At 42.0% G+C, this 25,293-nt stretch overlaps 1 protein-coding gene across 2 annotated transcripts in view; it reads right to left on the reverse strand.

The window, feature by feature from the left end:
* The window catches only part of rasal2 (RAS protein activator like 2), a 37,173-nt gene that overhangs the window by 5,309 nt on the left and 6,571 nt on the right, over window positions 1–25,293 (reverse strand). The window contains exons 2-16 of one of the 2 annotated variants that reach the window (XM_057857621.1): window positions 24,509–24,636; window positions 24,341–24,449; window positions 19,283–19,389; window positions 16,683–16,795; window positions 14,278–14,431; window positions 14,103–14,201; window positions 12,782–13,098; window positions 7,922–8,162; window positions 7,708–7,852; window positions 6,877–7,021; window positions 5,225–5,464; window positions 4,955–5,156; window positions 2,538–2,692; window positions 2,153–2,378; window positions 1,743–2,090 (exon numbers count right to left, since the gene is read on the reverse strand). In XM_057857621.1, coding sequence (XP_057713604.1) covers window positions 1,743–2,090; window positions 2,153–2,378; window positions 2,538–2,692; window positions 4,955–5,156; window positions 5,225–5,464; window positions 6,877–7,021; window positions 7,708–7,852; window positions 7,922–8,162; window positions 12,782–13,098; window positions 14,103–14,201; window positions 14,278–14,431; window positions 16,683–16,795; window positions 19,283–19,389; window positions 24,341–24,449; window positions 24,509–24,636 — 2,729 coding nt within the window. Of the gene's footprint in view, window positions 1–1,742; window positions 2,091–2,152; window positions 2,379–2,537; window positions 2,714–4,954; window positions 5,157–5,224; window positions 5,465–6,876; window positions 7,022–7,707; window positions 7,853–7,921; window positions 8,163–12,781; window positions 13,099–14,102; window positions 14,202–14,277; window positions 14,432–16,682; window positions 16,796–19,282; window positions 19,390–24,340; window positions 24,450–24,508; window positions 24,637–25,293 lie in introns of both variants that reach the window. The other variant, XM_057857620.1, reaches the window with a different exon arrangement.

Here is a 25,293-nt window from a genome sequence, read left to right on the forward strand (position 1 = left end):
GCGAGTTAGCATATTAATTAGCTATTGTCTCTCTCAATGCATGACGTCGTTGGCTCTTCTGTCAGAGTATTGTAGTGTCACCGGGGTCTGGCGGCGGCACCGTGATTGACACATCAACGCGAGGTTCTTATTGGTGCACCCGGTGTGCCAGCGCGTCATCCAATTGATGGACAAGATTGCCGCCTGTGTATAGACCCCAATCACATGACGTCACAACTCCGCCCCCCTGACTGGAGCCGCCATATTGTGTGTCAGCTCGTCATGTTTACACATTACCGCTACGTACATGCCTCCTATTACGGCGTGTTTTTCTGCTCGTTAAAATTAATAATCAAAATGGTGAAGGCGTGTGTGGCGGTTGGTTGCTGTAACAGAGAAGATAGACGGAGAGACTTGAAGTTCTATCGTATTCTGAGAGACCCGAAGATGAGAGCGAGATGGACTGCTGTAATTCGACAAGAAATCTGGGCACCAAACGATCACCACAGACTATGTAGTAGTCATTTTATATCTGGTAAGATGCATTTAATATATATTTAGAAGGTTTTGGGCTGACAACCACAATTAAGATCATTGTGTGACGTTGGTGATTCGGGTCTATATCGTTGCCTCTTTTTCTTTGGGGGCGGAGTTGTTGGCGGTAAGCAGAGTAAAAAGGGAGAAAAATACCATGACTTCCGTGTCTAATTTTTCGCCGCCAAGCAAGCGTTACAATATTAATTAAAAATGAATGAAAACTAAATACTATTGAATATGTCATCATTAACATTTTAAAAATTTAAGTGACGGGTAAAAATAGGCTATGACCGGATTTTTATGACCCTGTCAGACAACGAAAATGTCTAGCGCAACCTCTGCTATATATATATATATATATATATATATATATATATATATAAAACTGAAACGGTAACAGTGCTAGTCAGATACCATTGTAATTCTTTTCAGGTCATTCATTGTCAGACAGAAGCAGTACGGCACAACGTTACGCTAAAAAAATAAGTTAAAAATATAAAAATGGCTTACCTCTTTGTCCTCTGAAAGACCATACCAACCCAACAAAATGTTTACTGCATATGAATTGTGAACGGATTCACCGAGCTGGTGTTAAAGTCCGCGCAAGTTGATTCGGTCTTCACATTTTTTCCTCCCGAGTTTTTGGTTTCCGGAAACGTATGAAGAAAACATCCTTCATGTGTTGTAATGTCTAGAGTCGTTTCTACAAGTTCCAAAAAAGCAATGTGTGATCGGCATGTTCGTTTTTGAAAGATTACCGGCGAAAAGTAGCACAAATTACGTTGTTTCTATGCGAGGGCGGGTCTATAATGTCCCACTTCGGCTTTACTTCCGCTTTACGATGCGACGTCACGGTCTAAAAATAGCATGCGTGCAGTACGCAATTGGAGGTCTAGCGCCGTCCATTGCAGCCAATGAGTTAATTTTGGCTCTCTTCCTTGTTACTTTTAAGGGTACCTGCGGGTACCCTCCCATTGACTTTGGCTCACTTCTGGTACATTTTGGGGCATTCTGAGGTCACTTCCTATACACTTTTAGTTTTTTAGGGTATTTCCAAGCCACTTCCTGTTGATTTTGGGGCATTTCCGGGTCACTTATGTTGGTTTTGAGGCACTTATGGGTTGTTTTATGTTAAAAAAGTTTGTTTCGTGACAACAGTACTCTCCACATGAGAGTGTGTCGAGTTCTTGAGCATTTTTGTGTATGATGACGCCCACCCGGCTCACCCGCTGTGTGCTGGCAGAAGGCGGCGCCCCGTCAGGAGAGGGCCGGCCGTCAGTCGGTGTGGTCTCCGAGCTGGCAACGCGACTCTGCTGCTCCACTTTGACGATGTGGGCGGTGCCCGCTGCGGCACCCCGGTGGGGCGCGACCACGATGGGGGCCGACTGGTCCGGACTGACGCCCGGGCGCCCACGCCGACTACCGTGTGAGCTGCCAGTGCCGGAGTCCTGCGGTGATGGGGCGGGGCTACTCGCCGGGGAGGCTGGCTTGCCCAGTTGGTAGGCGGGATTGCGGAAGGAAAGCGGCTGCGGTCCGTTTTGACGCTCGACGGGCGGGGCGAGCGGGCGACGAACCTGAGGAAAATGCGTCGGTCTATCCGCGAGCAGTCGCTAAATTGGTCGACTCGACGACATACCTGTGGGGCGCTCTGAGGCTGGGCCTCTCCGAACGGCACTCGAGCGGGTCCAGCAGGTACCCGGGAATCTGTTGGTGGGCTCCGGGCGGGGTCCTGAAGGTCCACCAAGGAGACGCTTCGCCCACACGCCGGCATGCCAACTGAGGAAGGCTGGCAGGGCGATGGGGGGCGCACCCCTCTGGTGACCACCGAAGACATTGACGGATTTACGTCAGGACATGAGACACTGGGGAAAAAATGCAAACAACTGTGAGTAGACTTCCTAAACATCAATGACTTTCTGTTTGGAAAATGTGCATTCCCATTTGCAATCTCTTAGAAGGAGTTAAACTTTACTTGGCACGTTTTATGTTTACTTATGTCATCTCGTCGATTGACCGCTTACCCGTCAGCGGACTCGTCAAAGATTCTGTGCAGACCGGACGACAGGCTGGCACTGATGTCGTCGGCGAGGCGACGCGGCCGGGCGTCGGGGCCTGCCAGGCCGCGTGAAATATCACCCAGAATCCTCGGCAGTGGGCCAAGCTTGGCTCGCGTGGCCTGCAGGAAGGAATTTTCACGCTGGTGCGTGGGAGATTGCGGGCGAGACGACGGGCGAATGGAAGGAGGGGGCGGGGCCGAGCCGTCCAGACAGGAAGTGAAGAAATGCAAAAGGGGGCGGGGAGACAACAGGATGGAAACTTAATGGAAGCAAACTGAAAGGGGAACAAACATGCATGCTCAGTGGGGTCACGTGATGCAAGTCAGGCACGCAATATTGTCTACAACTGACATCGAGTCGTGAGTGTCAAGGCAAGCAGCCGCTTAGCATCATTACCATATACGCAAACAAGCCAAGTGGTCATGCACCCACAACAACACACAAGAACATGTACACAGACACACGCATGCAAACACATGTAACCAAACATGTTGGGCTAAAAAATGAATCAATTTTACATTGATTGATCCAAGATATGTTGTCCTAACTGACAAATCCACTCATTGTTTTGGCTAATTGCCTGCCATTGATGCCGATAGACATCCAATCCAGTTGGAGTGGGGTTGTGCAAATGGATTGGACATCCGTCACCGTCAATGGCATCGAAATACGACTATTCAATGCCAGCGATCGCAGTTTAAATAGATTTAAATTCTATCGTTGTCAATTCTAGCATATGTGTGAATTGCATTTATAACATTCAGAAAAAATACTTTTAAAAATTATATTATTGTATAGATTAGTGCTGCACGATGTGATATATATAACTTTCTATCGACATTTTACATGTCTATTGTCATTATCGCCATACAAAGACCTGTTCTTGCAATCCACATTTTGTCCAGCAGATACTGCTGACTTGCTACATTGATACGATTCCGTATGCCATAGTAGTAAACCAATCAGCCTCAAGATGTCCCTATTGCCCCTCTTGCCAACTGTGTGTGAGTTGTGCATGCAATACAATTCAAAATAGCAACACATATAATCCACACAGAACAGACAACACAATCCCTTCTAAAATCATTATTATTCATTCATTATAAATGATATTATGCCACAAATGTTACTTGTATAAATATCTAATTATCTACTAATACTTGTGAATAGTGGATTTAAAGTTTTTGAATTTGAAAACTGCTGTATATTAAGTTAGTATAATAATAATATTATTGGAACGAATCATGTTGTTTGTGTAGATGCTATGTGTTGCTAATTTCAGTTGTCTTGCATTACAGTTGGCAGGAGGAGCCAATTGGCTAACTATATGGAGATTTTGACCGTACGACTATGGCATATGGTATGTGCAAGGCAGAGGTCGCGTTAACCGAATATTTTCCGTCGTTGACCGGTTTTTTAAAACGGTGACGGAAAAAACTGAAGTCCATCCATCATTTTGACAGGTTACAATTCACACCCCAGACCACAGGGTGGCGAGTGAGCATATTAATTAGCTATTGTCTCTCTTGATGCATGACATCGTTGGCCTTACTCGGAAAAATGTCAAGGCAACTGAGTGTTTGCCTGGCACGGCCAGACTGTTCTCCCTGTATTTTTCAAACACTGAGAGAAAAGTCTGGGACACAGCCTCTCGACTAGGTACAAAATCAATCGACAAATCAGATTTGTTTATTTGCGTGACGTGTTCTTCACGAGCAACGTCACTCTTACGCGCCGAAAGTCGTCTCTACAGCAACACGGATGGCGAACGGGAAAGCCGAGAATATGTTCCAATCCACATCGACACGAGACATTGACAACAGTCTGTCTCGCGCTAGCCATGTTGAATAAACTCCGTTCTCCTCGTACGTTTACTTCCGCGCGCAAGTCCCTCATCCTGCCCTCGTCCCTTTGCTAACGGCACGTCTGCCCGTCGCTGATTGGTGCACTCCGCTGTCTGTTTGCCTCTTGTTAAGCTTGCTCCAACAGAATATTAATTAAAAATGAATGAAAACTAAATACTATTGAATATGTCATTATTATCATTTTAAAAATGTAAGTGACGGGTAAAAATAAGATTATGACCGGATTTTTATGACACTGTCAGTTAAAATGACAGACAACGAAAAAGTCTCGCGCAACTTCTGGTGCAAGGATAGGATAGACGTGTAAAATGTCGATAGAAAGTTTTGGCGATGTATATTGTCATATCGTACAGCATTGTTATTCCATGTCACTTTGAAAATATGACTTTGTGTCTATTGCACTCTCCATTTGACAAAGGAATTTGACCAGAGAGTTGAATCAAAATGGCAATGTCAGCAATATAAATCCAAATTAGATTTTTTTCCCTCTAAAACTCACTCAAGCACAAAACATACCATGTCAAGCTGAGCGACGACGTCCGCCAAAAGTGCGTGCAGCAGTGCCAACTCTCTCCCGAGGTCCACGTAGCCATCGAATCCCGGTGCGCCGGACGGACATTCCGGGTCAGAGATTTCCGACAGAAAGCGCCTCATCCCTGACCCCTCGCGTTCCAGGAAGTCGTTCATGAAGGCCATGTACTCCTCCTTGTCGCCAAACCTGTGGGCACCAGTGCAATGAGCGACGTCACGCGGGAAGCGCGGCGCTTCCTCATCCGGCGGGCGTACTTGGTGAAATTGGCCAGGTTCTGGATGACCTTGGCGATGAGCGTGAGCGTCCTGGACGTGCGCTCGTCGGGGTATTCCCGCGTCAGCTGGAAGAGTGACGGCGACATGATGGCGGGACACAGGAATCTCAGGAAGAGCGAGGCTCCGATCAAACGCTGGCCAATGCCCGCCGGTTGACCACCCACTTCGCAGCGTTGTTTCCACGCCCAAAACACCTCCTTCAGCTCGCGGGGGAACATGCTGCGGATGCAGCAAGTCAGCGTGTTAGGCAGATTGACAGGAAAGGTTTGAATGAGGATGGGCAATCCGGGCAAATTGTCTGATCACGAATACTGTATACAGTGAACGCCTGCTACTTCGCGCTTTAAACTTCGCACACTCAGTCTATCGCAGATTTTTTTTCCGCAAAAAAAAAGAAAATACAGATTAGCGTTCCCATGCCGATCGCTCACTTACTCAGTCTCACTCTCCCTCCCTTCCTCTCCCTGCTCTTTGATCGTTAGGCAGTGCACTAGAGTTGCTTATTAAACAATTAAACAAGTTAACGATGATTGACAGATGTTTGGGTTTAAGCTTGCCAGAGACATCGAACTTCAAAGCGCTGCATGCTTCAAATCATCGTTTAACTTGTTAAACAGTTGCGGTGGCATCTGTAAGTGAGCAGCTTGAGTGGATTTGAGTGGACTCACTCAATGAAGCATTTAATAACGCTAAGCATTTTTCTACTACTTTATTCTTGTTTAAAAATAATTCAGTTGGACAGTAACATGTTTAAAATTTATCATAATTATTACATTTGAAGTGCTTAAAAAACATTAAAGGATATACTTTTTAAAAAAATATATACTTGTATATTATGTATCTCTTTCCAATGCTAAATCTGAATAAATACATTCGACACACACACACACACAAACAAAAAAAGAAAATAAATTTTTTTTTGGGGTGCTCTACTTCGCGATTTTTCACTGATCGCGGCGGGTTCTGGTCCCCATCAACCGAAATAAACGAGGAATCACTGTATTCACCATTTTTTTAAAGCATCACTAGGCAACGTGCAGTTTTGGTCGATTTTAGTGGCGCAGGTGGACAAAAGCGGTAGTGTTTTGCCATACGGAAGACTGCATTTCCCATGAGTACCAGCACACAGTCTCGTAAAATCCTAATCTCTCAGTCGCCTGCATTTGGATTGAACGACATTTCCGTTTCCAGCGGCACGGCTGTGTGAAGAAGTAATAGTGATGAGGTAATGAATCCAGTTGTGGCTAAACAATATCATATGATGATGTTGAAAATAAGAAACGTTTGATTTTGTACCGTATTACAGTTGTACGGTATGTTAGCATTAAGCTGGCAGGCGCTCGAAAGTTTGAAGTTCGCTTCTCTGGCAACATCAAACATTAACTGCTGTCAATCATCGTTAACTTTAATAAGCATCTCCAGTGCACTCATCGCCTGACCAACAAAGAGCAGGGAGCGGGAGGGAGGGAAAAAGACTAAGCGATCGGCTCGTGACAGCTCATTTGTATTTTTTTTTTTTAATTGAAAAAAAATCAGCGATAGACTGAGGGCGTGAGGTTTGAAGCGCGAAGTAGCAACGGATCACTGTAATACATGAATTCAGTCATCATAGGGTGAGGCGCTACCAGTACCAATAGGAGTTGATGATCTTGCAGAATGCCAACTCGCAGCACATCTTCAAGTTGCTTTGATGTTCGGCCAGCTCGGCACCTGCGCAACGGTTGGGATCCACCTCGCAGTTCTCGTCAGACTCGTACAAGGCTTTGATGAACTCGCCTGCGCACAAGGTCAGCTTGCCTTTAACTGTCACCGACAAAGCTTGAACTGGACTTTCCAGTTGCTTACTTGCGTATTCGTTCAAAATTCCCATGCTTCCGTAACTGTATTTTCATTGAGAAATTTAACTTTGGCGAATTACAGTCGTATAAAAAGTTTGGACAGCCTACCACGCATGCTTTTGGAGTGTAGGACGGACCAGATTACTCAGAGAAAAACCTATACAGGCATGGGAAGAACATGAAAACTGATTGATCCCAGTTTCTATTGGTCACCGATAGACCACGGAAAAGCGGAGATATAATCATTTGAATTTCATGGTAGAAAATGTTTATCCACAAGAGGGCACTGATGTTTAATTTCTGCATATTTTTCCAAGTCAGAATGAGATCATTTTGGTGTATTTTGTGGCCTAATATGTATAGTATAATAATAACATTTCATATATGTCAAGACATTATCAGGAACTACTTATTACTCATTAGTATTCTTTTCACCGAATACTTTATTGTACATGCGTGAGTTTTTCTGTACAACTACTTTTACTTTTGAGTAATAATATTTTGAAGTAACACTACTCTTAACTTTTTATCTACTCAACCCACCCCTGATCAATACAAGTGATGATTTATAAAGGAAAATCTTGAAAATGGTGGCAAACTTTTTCATAGCTGTTGCGTCCTCACCGAGCGCCTCTTGCAGATACTGCTGCCCAACCAGTTTGAGGTACTCCTCGATGGATTTGGTGGCCAGCGTGTTCTCCCGGAAAATCAGCACGTCATGCTCACCGCAGCGCTCCACCTCCGACATCACTGTGTCGCTCAAGAAATCCTGCGCCAAATGGAGTGGGATTATTTTAGCTAGCTTGACACGTTTTGATTAGTTTTACGGGCGTCTTACTTTGGCTCTCCCGGTGGCGTGCAGGATGCGCACCAGGGCGGCGGCCATGTCCTCCTTGTTCTTGACGCTGATGACGGGTTCCAAGGCTGAGCAAAGCGTCCCGTAAGCGGTGGTGACGTACTCGGCGAACTCTTTGTAGCGCTCCATTGGCAGCACGGTTACGCTCTGGAAACGCAGCTTCAGGCGCAGGGACGGCCCGCCACCTTTTGCCTTGGCGCCGGCCGGCGTGCTCAGCGGGTACCTGGAAGGGGGGTCCTCTGATATTAACTCTTGACGGGAACAGACGTCCAATCGTGTGGATGTTTGTGAATTTCAATGTCTTTATCAATATTAGACGTCCAATCCATTTGGACTGGGATAGCTGCAGCTAATGAACGATTCGCTGCCATCCAATGAGTTGAGAGCATACTAAAGAGAGGAACTTATACATTGCTTTTTTGTTAATTTTTGGGAATTTTGAAAAATTTAAAAAGAAAAATTTCATAAAAGAATGCTGTAATTTTTGGGCTATTAACCGCAAAGGAATATAAGATACAAGGTTCAAAACTGTGGGATAAAACTAGAAGCTTAGTGTCTTAAAATTAAAGTATTTACTAGAAATGTGACCGAAAATTCGTCCAAAAATAGCTAAAAATGCATTTTCGGTTTATACCAAATAGTGTGAAGAACCCTAGTCTTCTTGTCATGATGTAATCAAAACACGGCGAGAAGCAACATGCTGGCTGACGCCGTCTTTCTAACACAACTGGCTCACAGGCAACATGTCCGCAGTTTAGAGGTATTTCGCGGTATCAAAGAAATGTATAAATGATTAATTATTGTGTCCGGCGTCACATTGAGTACAGTGCATTTGAGTAGTAGTTTGGAGTTTAATCAAGCGAACAGTATACAAACAAAATAGTATTTAAATGCATACATGTACATTTGCTGTGGTTTAATACAAAACATTTATGACATCTCTTTTTTGTCATATTTTGCATCGCTCTGCTTCGTTGGCACTAGAACTCAGCCCACTCGCCTGGCTCTATATCGATTCCACTTGCATACCTGTTAAGTTGTAGAAATTGCAAATAGGGAGATTTCTGTTTGCCAACCCCGATGACGCGCGCGACAATCGCTAAGACAAAATGCAACCATTTTTTTTCAAGTTCATTTTGGTCACAACACTTGTGTAAAAATTAACTACACTGTCAAAGAACCTCTTTTTGGTGGCATCAGAGATAGTCTTCAACTTGCTCCATGTATTGTCTGGCATCATGTGATACTGCTATGTTGCCTGTGTCATGCCAGTTCTCCTTGTTCCTGTAATCAACATCTAGGATATCCTCAGCTTTCCTGATCACATCCATTTGCACAAATTTGGACATCAGCTTCCTCAGCAGCCTCTTCATCTCATCAACCATCACTCCAATTAGGGTTTCGTCAGACTAAATCAGCAAGATTAAAAACATTAATTACATCATTTAGAAAATTAATCATATTTGTTTTTAAAAGTATCTTTGTCATGGCAGTTTTTTAATTGAATTGTAACCTAGAATTGAAACTTTATATTTTTTGTTTCAGCACAGTAATAATGATATAATGTAATAAAGTGTATAGTATACACTTTAGCTTTAGCATAATAGCGAATCTAAATGATTAAACTTGAAGTAAGTAACGATATGCTTTCTCACTTAAATTCATATATTGTGGGGGTGGGACCGCAGTGGTTTAATATTCCATGATGTTTGATCCACGAAAACACAGAGTAAAGCAGCGACTTCTTCCTCATCGTTCTCCCATCATTAGCTCTAATGCTATTAGCATTAGGCTAGTTAGCTATCGCTGGCAGGTAAGACTTACGGCAATTACGTTGACGAACGTCGTTTTTCCCGAATACTGGAGGCCGACCAGGGTCAGCTCCATCTCTTCCTTCCAAAATAAAGACTTGAACCAGTCTAAAAGCCGGTTTATTAGTGCCGGCATCTTGGGAAGTCGGTGGTGCTTCGCCTCTTCCCTCCCTGTCAGATGATTGGTTGGGCTTTTCCAGCTCTGAAGGGGAGTGAGGGCAGGGAAGTCGGAGACGGCCAGGCTATTTGTTGTTGGTCACTTTCCGAATCGGGCCGAATGGTATCGTTACAAAACGGTAACAAACAAAAACATAAAAAAAAAAAATTGACATTTTTGGAAAATCGGGAGATTTGGCTTTCTAATCGTGAGGCGTGAGCATTGGGGTCAAAATCGGGAGTCTCCCGACCAAATCGTGAAACTTAACAGGTCTGCACTTGTGACACAACAAAACAGCCACATATCTTACTTTAAGGAGTAGGACAGATTGTAGTAGCCTTGTAAAGAGCTTTCCTATGTTAGGTGAGAATGGAATAGTTTTTTTGTTGATGTTGTGATCTGCAGTTCCACACAAACTTACATCAAGATCTCATTTGGCTTAGCAATTGCAAGCATGAGACCCATTTTTCGAGTGTCCCAAACTTCCAATAAAGCGCATTTATCAAGGTTTCATCGGCCGTGACGTGTGTGTCACCGTCCAGCGAACAGAATGCTATGATGACGCCAGCACCTCTGCTATAGGACGCATTCAGAGTGTGCCACAAAACGCTCACCGCCACCGACACGCACCCTCTCAGGATGGGCACCTTTCAAACTAAATTTCTTGAGCCTACGGGATTGTAGAATCAGTGCCGAGGCAAAGGGAATTAATCGGAAAATAATTCAATAAATAAAAAAAATTAAAATGTAATACTAGTAAATAGGGGTGTAACGGTACACAAAAATCTCGGTTCGGTACGTACCTCGGTTTTGAGGTCACGGTTCGGTTCATTTTCAGTACAGTAAGAAAACAAAATGCAAAATATAAATGTGCTAGTTGTTTAATACACACACCTTTGTGCTATCAACAATAGGAACATTAGCCTATACAAAGCTAGAATTCTGCTCAAAAAGTAGCAGGTATTTAAAGATAATCCAACAACAATTTGCCTTTCAGACCCCGCGTATTGGTCAGCTTTCTTTCTGAAAGAAAAAAGAAGTCCTGTGCTAAAGAGAAAAGCAATCCCAATGACAAAGATTTTAACATGTATTTTACATATGAAATGCCTCAATGAATCATTTTTTTTCCTTATGAACGGTTTTCCAAAGCTTTATTGGTGGATTTTCTCAAGTTAAAGCGCCACACAGAAATTAATAAATTTAATTGTTTAAGCAGGATCTGTGTATTATTCTTATTATTTAATTACAGGTGTTTTTGCTCATTTCAATTCATTGTATTTAAATGGGCTATCATTTATTTTATTATGTGTTTATGTGTTTATGTACTATTCATTTATATTGTATATTTTATGTTGTATAACTTAAGTTCCTATGTGAATATTAGTTCCTACTTGTTATGTTGTGGTAGGAGGGTTTTGTATTGAACACGGGGCCATGTTGGTTATTATTACAGCAGAGAAGACAGCAGTAAATCAACAAAGACAAGTCAACTGTGCCCCGATCTACCACTCAAGAGAACTGATGGCATATTAGTTTGAAAATCAATCAGATCCACCGTATTTTTACACGAGTGACTTCTGGTCTGCCCGATCCTAGCTACCAGTAGTAGTATTGACGCAGGAGGGTTGCGTCTCGCGTCAAATAATAAACTGTGCCGTTCTTTTCGCGTGCGTCGTGTTGAGCCGCTTCTGGGACGCACTGCGACTGGTGTGCATTGGCTGATTGACTTTAACGCCCGCGTTTCACTGCGTTCTCACGGCGGCCACACCGCGCCGTTGACGTTTCTGGGTTACACTGTCCTAACGTGTTGGTCCTCATTATTGTAGAGAAGACGGAGTAAATATAATCTACACAAAGAAACTGTAACCCGATCGACTAACAGCCTTGAAAAGTAAGGGCTACATTATGTCAGAAACTCGTTCGGTACGCCTCTGTTCCGGACCGAGCGCCACGTACCGAAACGGTTCAATACAAATACATGTACCGTTACACCCTTACTAGTAAATGAATTGTATACATGCGTATTTTTCAGCCTTTCGGCCATTGTTTCCAATATTCGGTTTTCGGTTTCGGCCAAGAATTCTGCTTTCAGTACATCCCTACTATTTACTCTTAACTCACTGACTGCCAATGAAAGCGCTAGACGAAAATTCATTGCTATGTACTCCCAGTCCAAATTTATTGGATGTCTTAGCACCTTCAATAACAACCAAAGTATTAACAGTAAATATTTTCCTTTTCATTTTTTTTACATGTTTATTTACTGTTTTACATTTTAAATTTAAAACAATACAAGGAGGAAATAGTTATTTTTATAATTAAACACAAAAACATAAAAAGGAGAATGTTTACTGATTCTTTATCTCCTATGTAGTTTATCATTAATTAAAAAAAAAGATAGAAATAGAAAAAGATGAAAATGAATAAATACATAATAAGGGAATATTTCAATTTTTGCTTTTTTAAAATAGAAATGAAAATGAGGGAAAAAAGAAAGGAAGAAAGGAAAAAACATAAAGAGTCTCAAAAAATAAGGATTTGCATAATTCTAGGGTCAACAATGTCTCGAAAAAGGTTTATAAACTATCCAAAAAGTAGGCGATTCATTTGCTAATCGATTAATCAATTATTCTTGGCAGTCCTAGTTTACCTGCAATTGATGGTGCGAGTGTTATTTTATTTAGCAGAAATTGCGACAGTAGAAAGGTTGTTAAAATGTTTCCTTAGTTTGTGTGTAGTACTCGCTAATATGCCAAAGTTACTGTGCGCTAAATGTAAAAACCCTCCAATTTTAGAGCGACTCTGGTTCTTCCAACCAAACCAAACCTAACCAAAGTCAGAAGGAATGATTTCCAAAAGTTTCGGCGAGCGTACCACTTTTCCACAAAGTGTCGTCCCGTCACGACGGCCACGGGGATGTTGACCAAGCCCACGTAGTTGTTCTTGTCCTTTTTCTTCTTGTCTGCGTCTCGGTAGACGTGCACAGTGAGGCTGCGTGCAGCGGGGAAGTCGGCCAAGGCCAAGTACTCGCCCCAGAAGGGGCCATCCCGTTCCCGCCGGGTCTTGGCGCCGGTACGTGCATACAGCACGTCGTCCAGGCACAGCTCGCAGAAGTACTTCTTCTTGGGGGGCAGGTCTTTGGCCTCGATGATCCACAGTCTAAGTAAATGTTCCGTCCTGCGCCGATTGTCCTTGAAAGGCGAAAGGAGAAATATTTTAGGGAGATTCATTGTGGAATTCATAGTGAGGAGTTTATCACGAGTAGACGTCCTTCCAACTATCCATCTAACGTTCGTTCATTCGCTACCAACCCTCCCATATCGCCATCAATGGCTATATTTAAAACAAGGCTCTAAGAAACAAAATAAAAACTTTTAAAATGAGTGTATCACCAGAAGATGTTTGGTCCATTTGAACTGGGAGGGTCGCAGCATTGATAACGATACTATTATCGGAAGGGGTAGTATCCGATACGGCACAAAAAAGCAGGTACAGGGTTAGGGTTAGGGTTTGCGTCTGACGAGACGAGAACGAGATAAAAATTCTCCATTGTTTCCATCATAACTTGACGATGTGTGACATTTTCTTATGGTATGTGTAGTTAGCACACATCGTAGCAGTGTTTGGTCATAACACTCATGTGACGTCCACCACGCCACCCACCACACACAACCGCTTACTCACCGTCTGTGTCCTTTCCACGCAACAGACTTGCCTTTTTGAAAACACATGTCAGGTGCTCCATGGTTAAGTTTTGTTTTCTTATCTTGGCTAGATATGCCATGTTGCTTTAGCCTTTATAAAGATCTGTGCTGAGTGATCATCACACACTTACACTGCTGGCCAAAAGTATTGGCACCCCTGCAATTCTGTCAAATAGTGCTCAATTTCTCCCATAAAATGAATGCAATTACAAATGCTTTCCATCGAAAATTAAAAGGGCTGCCAAAAACAACGCTGCAGCCAGGTATCGGAATTGGTATCGGGAACAAAAAATGATAAAGGTAAAACACGAGTATTTATTCTTGTCCCTTCTAGATGGCGCTGTGGTCTTCTTTCTCCCTCGTGTAATATTTTAATTACTAACCAAGCTCAAAATCAACTGCTTGTTAAAGAACGTATTGTCTTCCCCATTTGTTTCTATTGCTGCGACTGCTGTCATCTTAAAGCACTAAGGGATTCTAAAGAAGAAAACCTTGTCAGGCTGCGCACTCCTCCTCAGGTTCTCCATCCACTTGTCTCGCTCCGATGCCGACGAGCAGCTGAAGCACCTGGTGCCGCCCGAGGAGGTCACCTGGTGGTAAGCGGACGGAAAAGGCGCGTGACCGAGAGCCACGTACGTCCCATCTAAGTTTACCTTGCCGGCTCACCTCAAAGCAGAAGTCCCGACCCAGAACGCTGGCGTGCAGAGGCCTAACTGTGACGCCGTCATCCTCATCGAGCTCCACCACCTCCGGAGCGCCGCTGGGACTCGGCAAAGATTCGCGTGACGTGGACTCCTTCAGCTGAGGGAGTCCACCAGATCTGACATATATGCATGCATTTGGATCAGCCGGATGGCACAATGAGGCATTCAGCAAATAGAACACTGGGATGTTGACTAGTGCTGTATGATATGACAATATAGATCGCCAAAACAATATACAGTGCCTTGCAAAAGTATTCGGCCCCCTTGAATCTTGCAACCTTTCGCCACATTTCAGGCTTCAAACATAAAGATATGAAATTTAATTTTTTTGTCAAGAATCAACAACAAGTGGGACACAATCGTGAAGTGGAACAACATTTATTGGATAATTCAAACTTTTTTAACAAATAAAAAACTGAAAAGTGGGGCGTGCAATATTATTCGGCCCCTTTACTTTCAGTGCAGCAAACTCACTCCAGAAGTTCAGTGAGGATCTCTGAATGATCCAATGTTGTCCTAAATGACCGATGATGATAAATAGAATCCACCTGTGTGTAATCACGTCTCCGTATAAATGCACCTGCTCTGTGATAGTCTCAGGGTTCTGTTTAAAGTGCAGAGAGCATTATGAAAACCAAGGAACACACCAGGCAGGTCCGAGATACTGTTGTGGAGAAGTTTAAAGCCGGATTTGGATACAAAAAGATTTCCCAAGCTTTAAACATCTCAAGGAACACTGTGCAAGCCATCATATTGAAATGGAAGGAGCATCAGACCATTGCAAATCTACCAAGACATGGCCGTCCTTCCAAACTTTCTTCTCAAACAAGGAGAAAACTGATCAGAGATGCAGCCAAGAGGCCCATGATCACTCTGGGTGAACTGCAGAGATCTACAGCTGAGGTGGGAGAGTCTGTCCATAGGACAACAATCAGTCGTACACTGCACAAATCTGGCCTTTATGGAAGAGTGGCAAGAAGAAAGCCATTTCTCAAAGATATCCATAAAAAGTCTCGTTTAAAGTTTGCCACAAGCCACCTGGGAGACACACCAAACATGTGGAAGAAGGTGATCTGGTCAGATGAAACCAAAATTGAACTTTTTGGCCACAATGCAAAACGATATGTTTGGCGTAAAAGCAACACAGCTCATCACCCTGAACACACCATCCCCACTGTCAAACATGGTGGTGACAGCATCATGGTTTGGGCCTGCTTTTCTTCAGCAGGGACAGGGAAGTTGGTTAAAATTGACAGGAAGATGGATGCAGCCAAATACAGGAACATTCTGGAAGAAAACCTGTTGGTATCTGCACAAGACCTGAGACTGGGACGGAGATTTATCTTCCAACAGGACAATGATCCAAAACATAAAGCCAAATCTACAATGGAGTGGTTCAAAAATAAACGTATCCAGGTGTTGGAATGGCCAAGTCAAAGTCCAGACCTGAATCCAATCGAGAATCTGTGGAAAGAACTGAAGACTGCTGTTCACAAACACTCTCCATCCAACCTAACTGAGCTCGAGCTGTTTTGCAAGGAAGAATGGGCAAGAATGTCAGTCTCTCGATGTGCAAAACTGATAGAAATATACCCCAAGCGACTTGCAGCTGTAAATGGCGCAAAAGGTGGCGCTACAAAGTACAAACGCAAGGGGGCCAAATAATATTGCACGCCCCACTTTTCAGTTTTTTATTTGTTAAAAAAGTTTAAATTATCCAATAAATTTTGTTCCACTTCACGATTGTGTCCCACTTGTTGTTGATTCTTGACAAAAATTTAAAATTTTATATCTTTATGTTTGAAGGTTGCAAGGTTCAAGGGGGCCGAATACTTTTGCAAGGCACTGTATATAATAATGCACATTTTGGTCAGGAGATAGCGCCCAATTAGTACTGACTCGCTACATTTTGTAGCAGTACCACCAATCGGCCTCAAGATGTCCCCATCTCCACTCAATAGTTAGCCAATTGGCTCTCCCTGCCAACCGTACGTGAGTGATGCATGCAAGACAATCGAAAATAGCAACACATATAATCCACACAGAACACAGATTTTTCAGAAAATACTTTTTTTTAAAAAAATAAATAAAATACAAACAGTATTTACAATTTTGAAAATGTTTGTAAAACATTGTTAGGTATTTTGAGATGGTGACAACATGGCAGTATGCAATAGGTTAGGTGGCGCAGATAAGTGATTTTTTTTTTTTTCCCATTTCTCCGATGACCAAAGCGCAACTTGTAAGGCAGGTGGGGTGTCTGATCACACAACAGTAACTGCTGTTTCGTCACTCTGACCCGCGCAAGGATGCCGCGTGAGCACAAATACATGCTGGAAGAAGGAATCAGATATAAAGGGAGCACACCTGTTGACATCAGCGGCTCTCAATAGCGGAAGTCTGAAGCTGCTGTTTCGATCCAGTTTGCTTTGACTTTTGGACCTCTTAAAGGAACCTTTTAGACGCTTGCTGAAAAAGCCCTGAAACACAGAAAAATATTTCCAAATATCACATGAGCATATCATATACAGTATATACTGTATATATTTTGTCCCTGTCTATCAGAATCTGCTCTTAGCAATACCATAGGAGTACTATCGAACCTCAGATTTTGTAATTTGCTTTGTAAAGCAAATCACCCCACATATACCATATTGGCCCGAATAGAAGACGGCCCTGATTATAAGACGAACCCCTCTTTTTCAAGACTAAAGTTTTAAAAAAGCTTTTTTGAACACCAAATTAATTTTTATACAGAAAAAAATTACAGTACATCTGAAACAAATGATTATGACAATATATTTAAGAGAAAAAGCATGTTATTTTTCCTGATTCAAATCTTAATAACTGAACATTTAAATTTGTAAAATAAATTGCAATCACATTCGTAAATGAATGGCTTCTGGTTTTTGAAATGTAAATAAACCATTCTATTGTGATAAAACAACAAAATTGCAATAACTGCATTAGCCATCAAAGTGAAGTCTAACTGTAACTGTAGTCTTGATTTAAATCTGAATAAGGAAAACATTGCAATAAAATAATGCAAACTGGTTAAACTTGAGAGTAGCTGAGATCTATCATGACAGAACATCGCTTCAATGATATCTGGCGCCATCTAACGTCGTGAATGGGTATAATGTCTAGACCGCGAATATAAGACGACCCCCACTTTTTCAGTCTTATTTCAACGCAAAAAACACCGTCTTATATTCGGACCAATACGGTAATATTCATATTTTGATTTCTGGCCACATTTTTGGCACATGGCCCCATCAACACACTTTGACTATGGAAGTAGATTTGTGTGTTTATTATTCAATCATTCAATCAAAAAAAAAGTTGCTACAAAAATATATATTTTCAATCAAAAAAGTCACATTAAACAAAAAAATGTGTTTGAATGCAAAAAATACATTTGAAACTCAAAAAAAAAAAAAAGCATTTGAAAACTGTTTTGCTTTGAATTAATTTCTTGTTTTTATTGAAACAACTTTTTTGATTGAATTAATGTTGTTTTGGGTTTGGGCCACATTTAGGCTCGGACATTTGTGTCTTTATTATTCAATCAAAAAACAAGCTGCTTCAAACAAAAAAAAAAAATTCAAAAGAAAAATCACTTCAATCAAAAAACAACAAAATTTTTTTCAATCATAGAAAAAAAGTTTTTGAATGCGAAAAAATATTTGAGACGCAAAAATTTTCATTTGAATGCTTGATTTTCATTGGAAATGTTTTCTTCAATAAAAGCAATCCTTTTTACGTTTGGGCCATATTATGGGTTTGACATTTGTGTCTAAATCATCCGATCTAGTGCTGCAACGATTAATCGATTAACTCGAGTAATCGATTAGAAAAAAAATATTCTTATTAAATTTTGTTGCTTTGAGTATTCGTTTAATTAAAGTGGCTCTGAACTGGTTTAGTTTTATTAATTAGGGTGGATACACTGCCCTCTGGTCAGCCTCTTTGCATATGGATGAATCCAACTGCTCCCTGTTAAAAGCAACGTAAGCTATGTTTTTGTTTGAGCTAATTTTTTTTAATGCATTCATAATTTAGTTTATAGGTATATTGAGCCATTTTTTGTGGGAATATGTGTCTGAACCTTTTGTTAAGAGCATTGTAAAAAACAAAAACTTAAGCATTTTATAGCATTTAAGCTAGCAGACTTTTTGTATGTAAATTAGCCAATTGTTCTTTTGCTGTACATAGATCCTCATTTATTTATTTTAAAATCCCGTTTGAGGTTCCGCTCAGTTATTTTAATTTTTCATGTTCCTTATCCGATTACTCTATTATTCGAACTAACTAGTCCATTGATTAATCGACTACTAAAGTATTCGATAGCTGCAGCCCTAATCCCATCCCAAAAAAAGTTGCTTCAATAAAAGAAAAAAATTAATTTTTTAAATCAAATTACCCTCCCCTAAAATATTTATTTTTTAAATATTATTTTTATTTGATTTTTTTTTTTTTTTTTTAAAGTGCAAAAGGTTTTGAACTCACTTTTTTTTCTTTTGAATTGCAAAAAGTTTTGAACGCACTTTTGTTTTGAAGTGGAAAAAGTTTTGAAAGCATTTTTTTTTTTGGGGGATTGCATCAATTTGAGACAAATGTTGCACTTCGCTATTGGTCAGACATGTTTGAGTGACAAGTGGCTACACCAATGCCGTATTTCTGAAAAGCTTGAACAAGCAAGAATCATGCCCTCGCGATCGTATGTCAAGGTACCACTGTATTAGGAGACCTTTAACCCTTTTTAAGGCACTCACTGAACTTACTGACTGCCGTAGAAGGTGCGACACATCCAATCCATTTAGACTTGGATAGGGTTTATTCGCCCCCTCCAAATCGAAATGGATTGGACGTCTAGCGTCGTTGAAACATGACCCTTCAGAGACAGACTATATCTGATGGTGTGAAAAAAAAATAGATTACGGTACTTTTGAATCAGTGACACTCACAGGCACTCGGAAAGGCGAGGAGGAGGGCACGTCCACGGTGACGCTTTTGTCCGAATTGGCCAGGCCCGGGATGCTCCGCCTCCTGGGAGATGGCTCGGACGGCGATTCTGCAGGAGAGAAGATTCGCATTTAATAATGTGCCTTTCATCGTCCTTGTAGCGGTCGCTCATCGTACGCGAATCTGGAGCAAAAAGAAGAAGAAAGTTCCGAAACAAGCAGGCCATTGAGACGCGTGAAGATGGACCACTTTTGCGCTAAGTTTAGAAGATGACTTCCTCTCTCTCTTCTGTTCTCTCGGTCTCTCGGCACATTATTCAATCAATGCTCGTTCGCCCTCTCTCATTTCCTGTCTTCCTTGGATACGCGTGACCTTGAGCATCACGCTGCATCTTTGACCCCCCGGGTAGACAGGCAGTTTAGGTTGTAAGCCGAAACGGGATGTGAAGTCACAAAGTGACTAAGCAGCGGGAGCGGGAGTCGCAATAACATCAGTGTCCTTTTGTCGGCGCACTTTAGCAGCCAGAAATGAGGATTCAGCATGATGAGTGAGTGGTGACAAAGTGCAAAGCGCACCTACAAGGTGGAAAGGCGTAATCCGAGTCAAAGGCTGTCAGAATATTGATGGGCGGGGCAAAGGATACAAAGCAGTTTGTTAGTGTGAAAACGAACACATGAAAATTTTTTCAAATGGAAATAGAAAACTCTATTTTACTGCCTTTTAACCTCACTCCTAACTGGTCAAAACCAGTTTTATTGTGAGAGTGTGTGTGTGTGTGGGGGGGGGGGCATCCACTTATATTAACATATAAATAGACGGACCCACAAACACACACTTCCTTTCCTGCTTTGCGTGCGTGTTGAGTGGAGGAGGGGCAGGTCATTTTGGAGGGTTAGGGTTTGTCAATATTCAATTCCAAAGAAGGATATATCTATCAATGCCATTAATTCAAAATGATGGAAATATCTGACAATTCCAATATTGGCTAAAACTGTCCAATCAAAGGACGGCTATACCAGTCATGCCCAAAACTGGCAATATCCATCAATTCCTAAGACGTCTACATTCGTCAATTCCAATGACAGGTATAGCTGTTAATTCCAACGGTGGCTATATCCCTCACTTCTAAAGATGGAAATATCTGACGATTCCAATGACTGCTATAAGTGTTCATTCCAATAACAGAAATATCCATCTATTCCTTCGATTTCTATATTCGTCACTTCCAATGGTGTAAATAATCGTCAATTCCAATGACGTGTGTATCAATAAATTCCCTCGATTCCAGTGACAAGCATATCTGTTAATTCTGATTGGAATGGGGGAATAAGTTAAAGAGCAAAGCATCAACACGCATCTTCTTCAGAAAATGCTTTTTCTAGTACAGTGGCTTCTCGACATACGATCGCATCGACATACGATGTAAAATTTGACTCATCATTTGTCTCGACATATGACATGCTCAAAATATGATTTATGACAGCGTCGCAAGTTCGTCGTTTTCCCGCAAGACAGACGCACGGCGGATTTTCTTGTGAGAGAAATCAACATGGGTCCCAAAAACGTTAGTTCAAGTGGTGAAAAAAGGAAAAAGGTGACACTTATCGTTGAAATTAAGAAGGAAATAATAGAAAAATATGACCTATGTCATAAAAATATGAAATATGCGTGACCTCGCTAGACAAGGCGGCTCCCCATCCCCCCCCACCTATCTACACACCCGATGAGTGACTTTCTGGATTGAGGAAGAACGCAAATGTGACGTCACCCAGGTCACCATCTCACAATGCAGCTATTACTACATAGCATGCAGAAGGACTGCGGATTCAGCTGATTTTGTGGATTAATTAGTTTATTTTTCGCATCACGCCAGCCTGATGTGCTGCAGGCTTTTGTTGCTGCACCAGGGAGAGGCATGTAACTCTTTTTGAGTTTCAAAAAGTTCCCGTTCACTGCAGAAAATGGCCAAAAACAAGTCTGACAATTGTGGCATCAATGGCCCGACAAAGAAGTGAGTAAAGTACGTGTTTTGTATTATGTCAAATACTGGGATCACGGCACACATTTTAGTAAGGAGGTGGCTTGCATTTTGTGGGTGTCAATGCTCCGTGTCCACTGACAAGGCAACTCGACTGATGACCCGCGGCTTGTCACAGTGACTCACACACCATGGTCACTTCCACCCCCTCGGCACTCTTTGTGTGCCCGCCAATAGACCACTATCTTCGGCTTGGGCTCGGGCCGCCACGCGCTCCTCCGCTGTCGGCCGGTTTGTCCGACGGTCATTCTCCAGCTGCGTCCACTGCAACGAGCACTCCTGCCTGCAACAGGGTAATGACGAGCTGAAACTTGCTCGCCGCCCGGGGCTGGCCGATCGGAGAAGGCTGTTACCTTCGCCGCCATGTGTGACATGAGTGAGGGTACTTTTGTCTGATTTTTCATTTTCAAAAGTCGAAAAAGATTGGAACGGCCACTCGGCGGTCATTCTCCAGCTACTTCCCCAGCAACGAGCACTCCTGCCCGCAGCAGGGGAACGACGAGCCAAAACTTGCTCACCGCCGGGGGCTGGCCGATCAGTGAAGACAATCAACCCCGCCGCCGTGTGTGACGTGAGTCGGGGTAGTTTTGTGTGATTTTTCGTTTTTAAAAGGCGTGAAAAAGACTTGGAAAAGCCACTCGGTTCGGGTTAGCATGTCGGCTAGCTGTCCCGCCTCCTGTTTTGTTTACGCTCTTCCCTCCGTCTCCGAAGCTGGGGCAGGGAACTGACAAAAGCTGGACTAATTCTGGTGGCATCAGATACCGTTTGGGAGGTGCAAGAAGTTTTGACCATTATGTAGTATTTTAGCCCTGTCGTACTAAATAAATGCATTTTTAATATTTTATATTCCATTTAGCACAAGACTGTTAATTGTCATGACCATACCATTCATTTAGCAATAGGGGAAACATACTTACCGTAGATAAAAAGAATATCCTGTAAAAATATTAGAGCGATTGAAACAATGACGAAATTTTGTTGCTCTATGTCGCATTTTACCCGTTCTGAATCTTCCCCCTAAATGGGCTGAATTCTAAATCAGCTGAAATCGTGACCCTGCCAATGTCATCATCCATCTGGGGACGCTAGAGCGCTATAATGACAGGCGGGGCTAAATGGCATATAAATAGACCAATTTCTTGTCATCTGCGCTTTGCCAAATTGTTGTATAAAGTCGAATCGTCTGAAAATATGATTTTAATTCACATAATAATGCTATTCAAGATTTGTTTAAGTTGTCACAGGCACCTTAAGGTGACAATAAAAACGCTTTTGTTATTTCTTATTTTTTTCTAATTTATTTACTTTACATGTGTCTTACAGCTTCTTATGGCTCACCGAATCCACACGCACCTGCCGTCTCCACCCACCTCTGTTCATCAGTCTCTTTGAGTTAAGGCAGTACTTCTCAAATAGTGGGGCGCGCCCCCCTGAGGGGCGCAGAGCGATGCCGGGGGGGCGCATGTGACCTCGGGGAACATGCTTTTTTTTTTTTTTTTTGCCGTACTGGAATAAAGTGTACTTGCACATCCACTCAGTGGGTGGCAGTGGCGCTCTCATTTTCAGAGTGCGCGCAGTATTTTTGAACTAAGGAAGAGCACTCAGCACACACAGAAAACAGATATGAAGAGCAGTGTGCCGCCGCCGTTTTTGAAAACCGTTTTCCGACCGGACTCACTCACGCAGCGACCCACTGTCTTGTCTGGTTCTCACGTCGCCGCCCGAGAAGTGCCATTTTCGGCTTGGGATCGTCAAGACGACCGCCCTCACCTACGGTTCTACCTCGGCCGCCGAGAATGCGCTTTTTTCGTGCCGTTTGCATTTTAGCTTTGATTTTCAATACAGTGGGTGATGAGGAAAGACCACATTTTACTGTGTCTTAGGGGCCGTTAAAAATAATTATAGCGGACAGGCAGAAGCCAAATCAATTAAGACGCCACTTAAAGACATTAGACCTCAATCTCATTGATAAGCCGCTTGATTGTTTTTCAGTGAAAACGTGCCGAATACTGCCAACTATCGTCCTGCTTTGTCAGTGTTATATCAGTAAACCAGTGAGCATTGTTAGCATGCTCATTGCAAAATAACTCCACACCATTGCAAAGGAGGTAATACTGTGAGCAGCAAAAATAAGGACACTCTTTTTTTCTTTTATTCAGTTTTGTTTTTTGGTCAAATTTTTTGGCATATTGTCCTCATGAGTGAATGTTTCTGATCAATTTTAATTTGTTATTATTTACTGATTTTATTACATTTTATTTTTCTGTTTCAAATGGTCAAAAATGTACCTTGAGTGTATTTTTTACAGTTTGGATGTGACTTTTTTTTAAATTCAGGCAAACTGATGTGCGTCAAGTCTTCTCTGTTACAAACGAAACAATGTTAATAAAGTTATACTTTACTTTAAGTTGTTCTATGTTACTTTTTTTCTTTATTAGAAAAAAAAGGACACAATGTTAGGCAGATGCGTATTTATAATAGTAATTTTATAGACAAATGATACTATTTACAGTGGCGGCAGAGAGTTTGGGGAGGGGCGCAAAACATTTACGTCTTCCTTGGGGGGGCGTAACAGAAAATAATTGAGAAGCACTGAGTTAAGGTGTCAATAAAAACACTTTTATAAATTTCCATTTATCATTTTTCAAATTTGTATTTATAATTCATTTGTTTTGAGATGTGTAATTGCTATTAGTTATTGTACATTAAGTATTTTTTAAGGCTTTAGGGTAGGTTTTTGGGCTGTGGAACGAATTAATCGAATTAGAATTATTTTTATGGGAAAATCCCGCTCGACATACGACCATTTCGACTTACAAACCAGGTCCTGGAACGAATTAAAATTTGCATGTACAGGTACCACTGTACTATAATATTATGATAATGTTTACATGAAGTTACACAGGTTTAGGAAGTCAAAAGGTATTACACACATCACATTTGAACATTTTATACAAAAGATTAGGCAGAGAATGTGTTGTGGTAGTGAGTGGAAGTATGCCTAACCCTAATTGGACTTTACCTAACATGAGTGCACCGTTTGATGGACAGTCCTGGAAGTGCCCCTCCGAGGGGACGCTGACGGTCCTGCGGAGGTTGCGGGCGCGGTCTGGCGAGTTCTCCGGCGGATTCTGGGGGCGGTGTTAAAGCTTGAGTGGGAAGTCCCATATGCCGATGTGGCGACACTTACCTGTTGGTGGTTGCTGAAAAGCAGCAGCTGGCTGTCAGTCAACACGCAAAACTTCTTCTCCCACATGCCCGCGTCCAAATATGGACTCTGGCCACAAGAAAGATGGTGCGCCGCTGGACCCTTGACCTCTGAAATATACCAAACAAACAGATCTGGTAGTGAATAAACATGTTTTGGTGCCATTGGTGGTGATAGACGTCCAATCCATTTGATTTGGGTATGATGTTTCATCCTTTGCCATCAAAGGCAGACAATGAGTTAAAAAGCTACTGAATGAACAGTTGACAGAGGAAGGTCAACACTTCTGAACAACTTCAAAGAAGCGGAATGCTGATCAGCCATATTTGGGGTTCCTTCCACATGTGACCTTTGTGTCCTGAGCAGAAATACTACACGTCAGGTGTGAAAACTGAAAAACATAAAGAACAGCGACAGCTTCAGAGATTTCATTGACGTAAGATAGTCTGATTTTGTTTGTCTTCAACAACACTGAAAACCAGTTTTCACGTCTTTTGTTTTTGTAGGATTTGGTCCCTGTCCAACAATTCAGAAGCTTCCTTCTCGGCGTGTACTTGATTCCCCTTTGATTGGAAAAAAATAGCTTTGTTTTTCTTTAACTCTTTCAGTGTGATTGACGTTGCAAGACCTCAAATCACGTGGCTTTTAAAAACTAAAGCAGTGCTACAACGATTAATGATTAACTCGAGTATTCGATTAGAAAAAAATATTCAAACTAAATTTTGTTTCTTCGAGTATTCGTTTAATTAAAGTGGCATTGTAATGGT

This window comes from Corythoichthys intestinalis, chromosome 14, assembly GCF_030265065.1.
Source record: "Corythoichthys intestinalis isolate RoL2023-P3 chromosome 14, ASM3026506v1, whole genome shotgun sequence".
Taxonomy (NCBI): Eukaryota; Metazoa; Chordata; class Actinopteri; order Syngnathiformes; family Syngnathidae; genus Corythoichthys; species Corythoichthys intestinalis.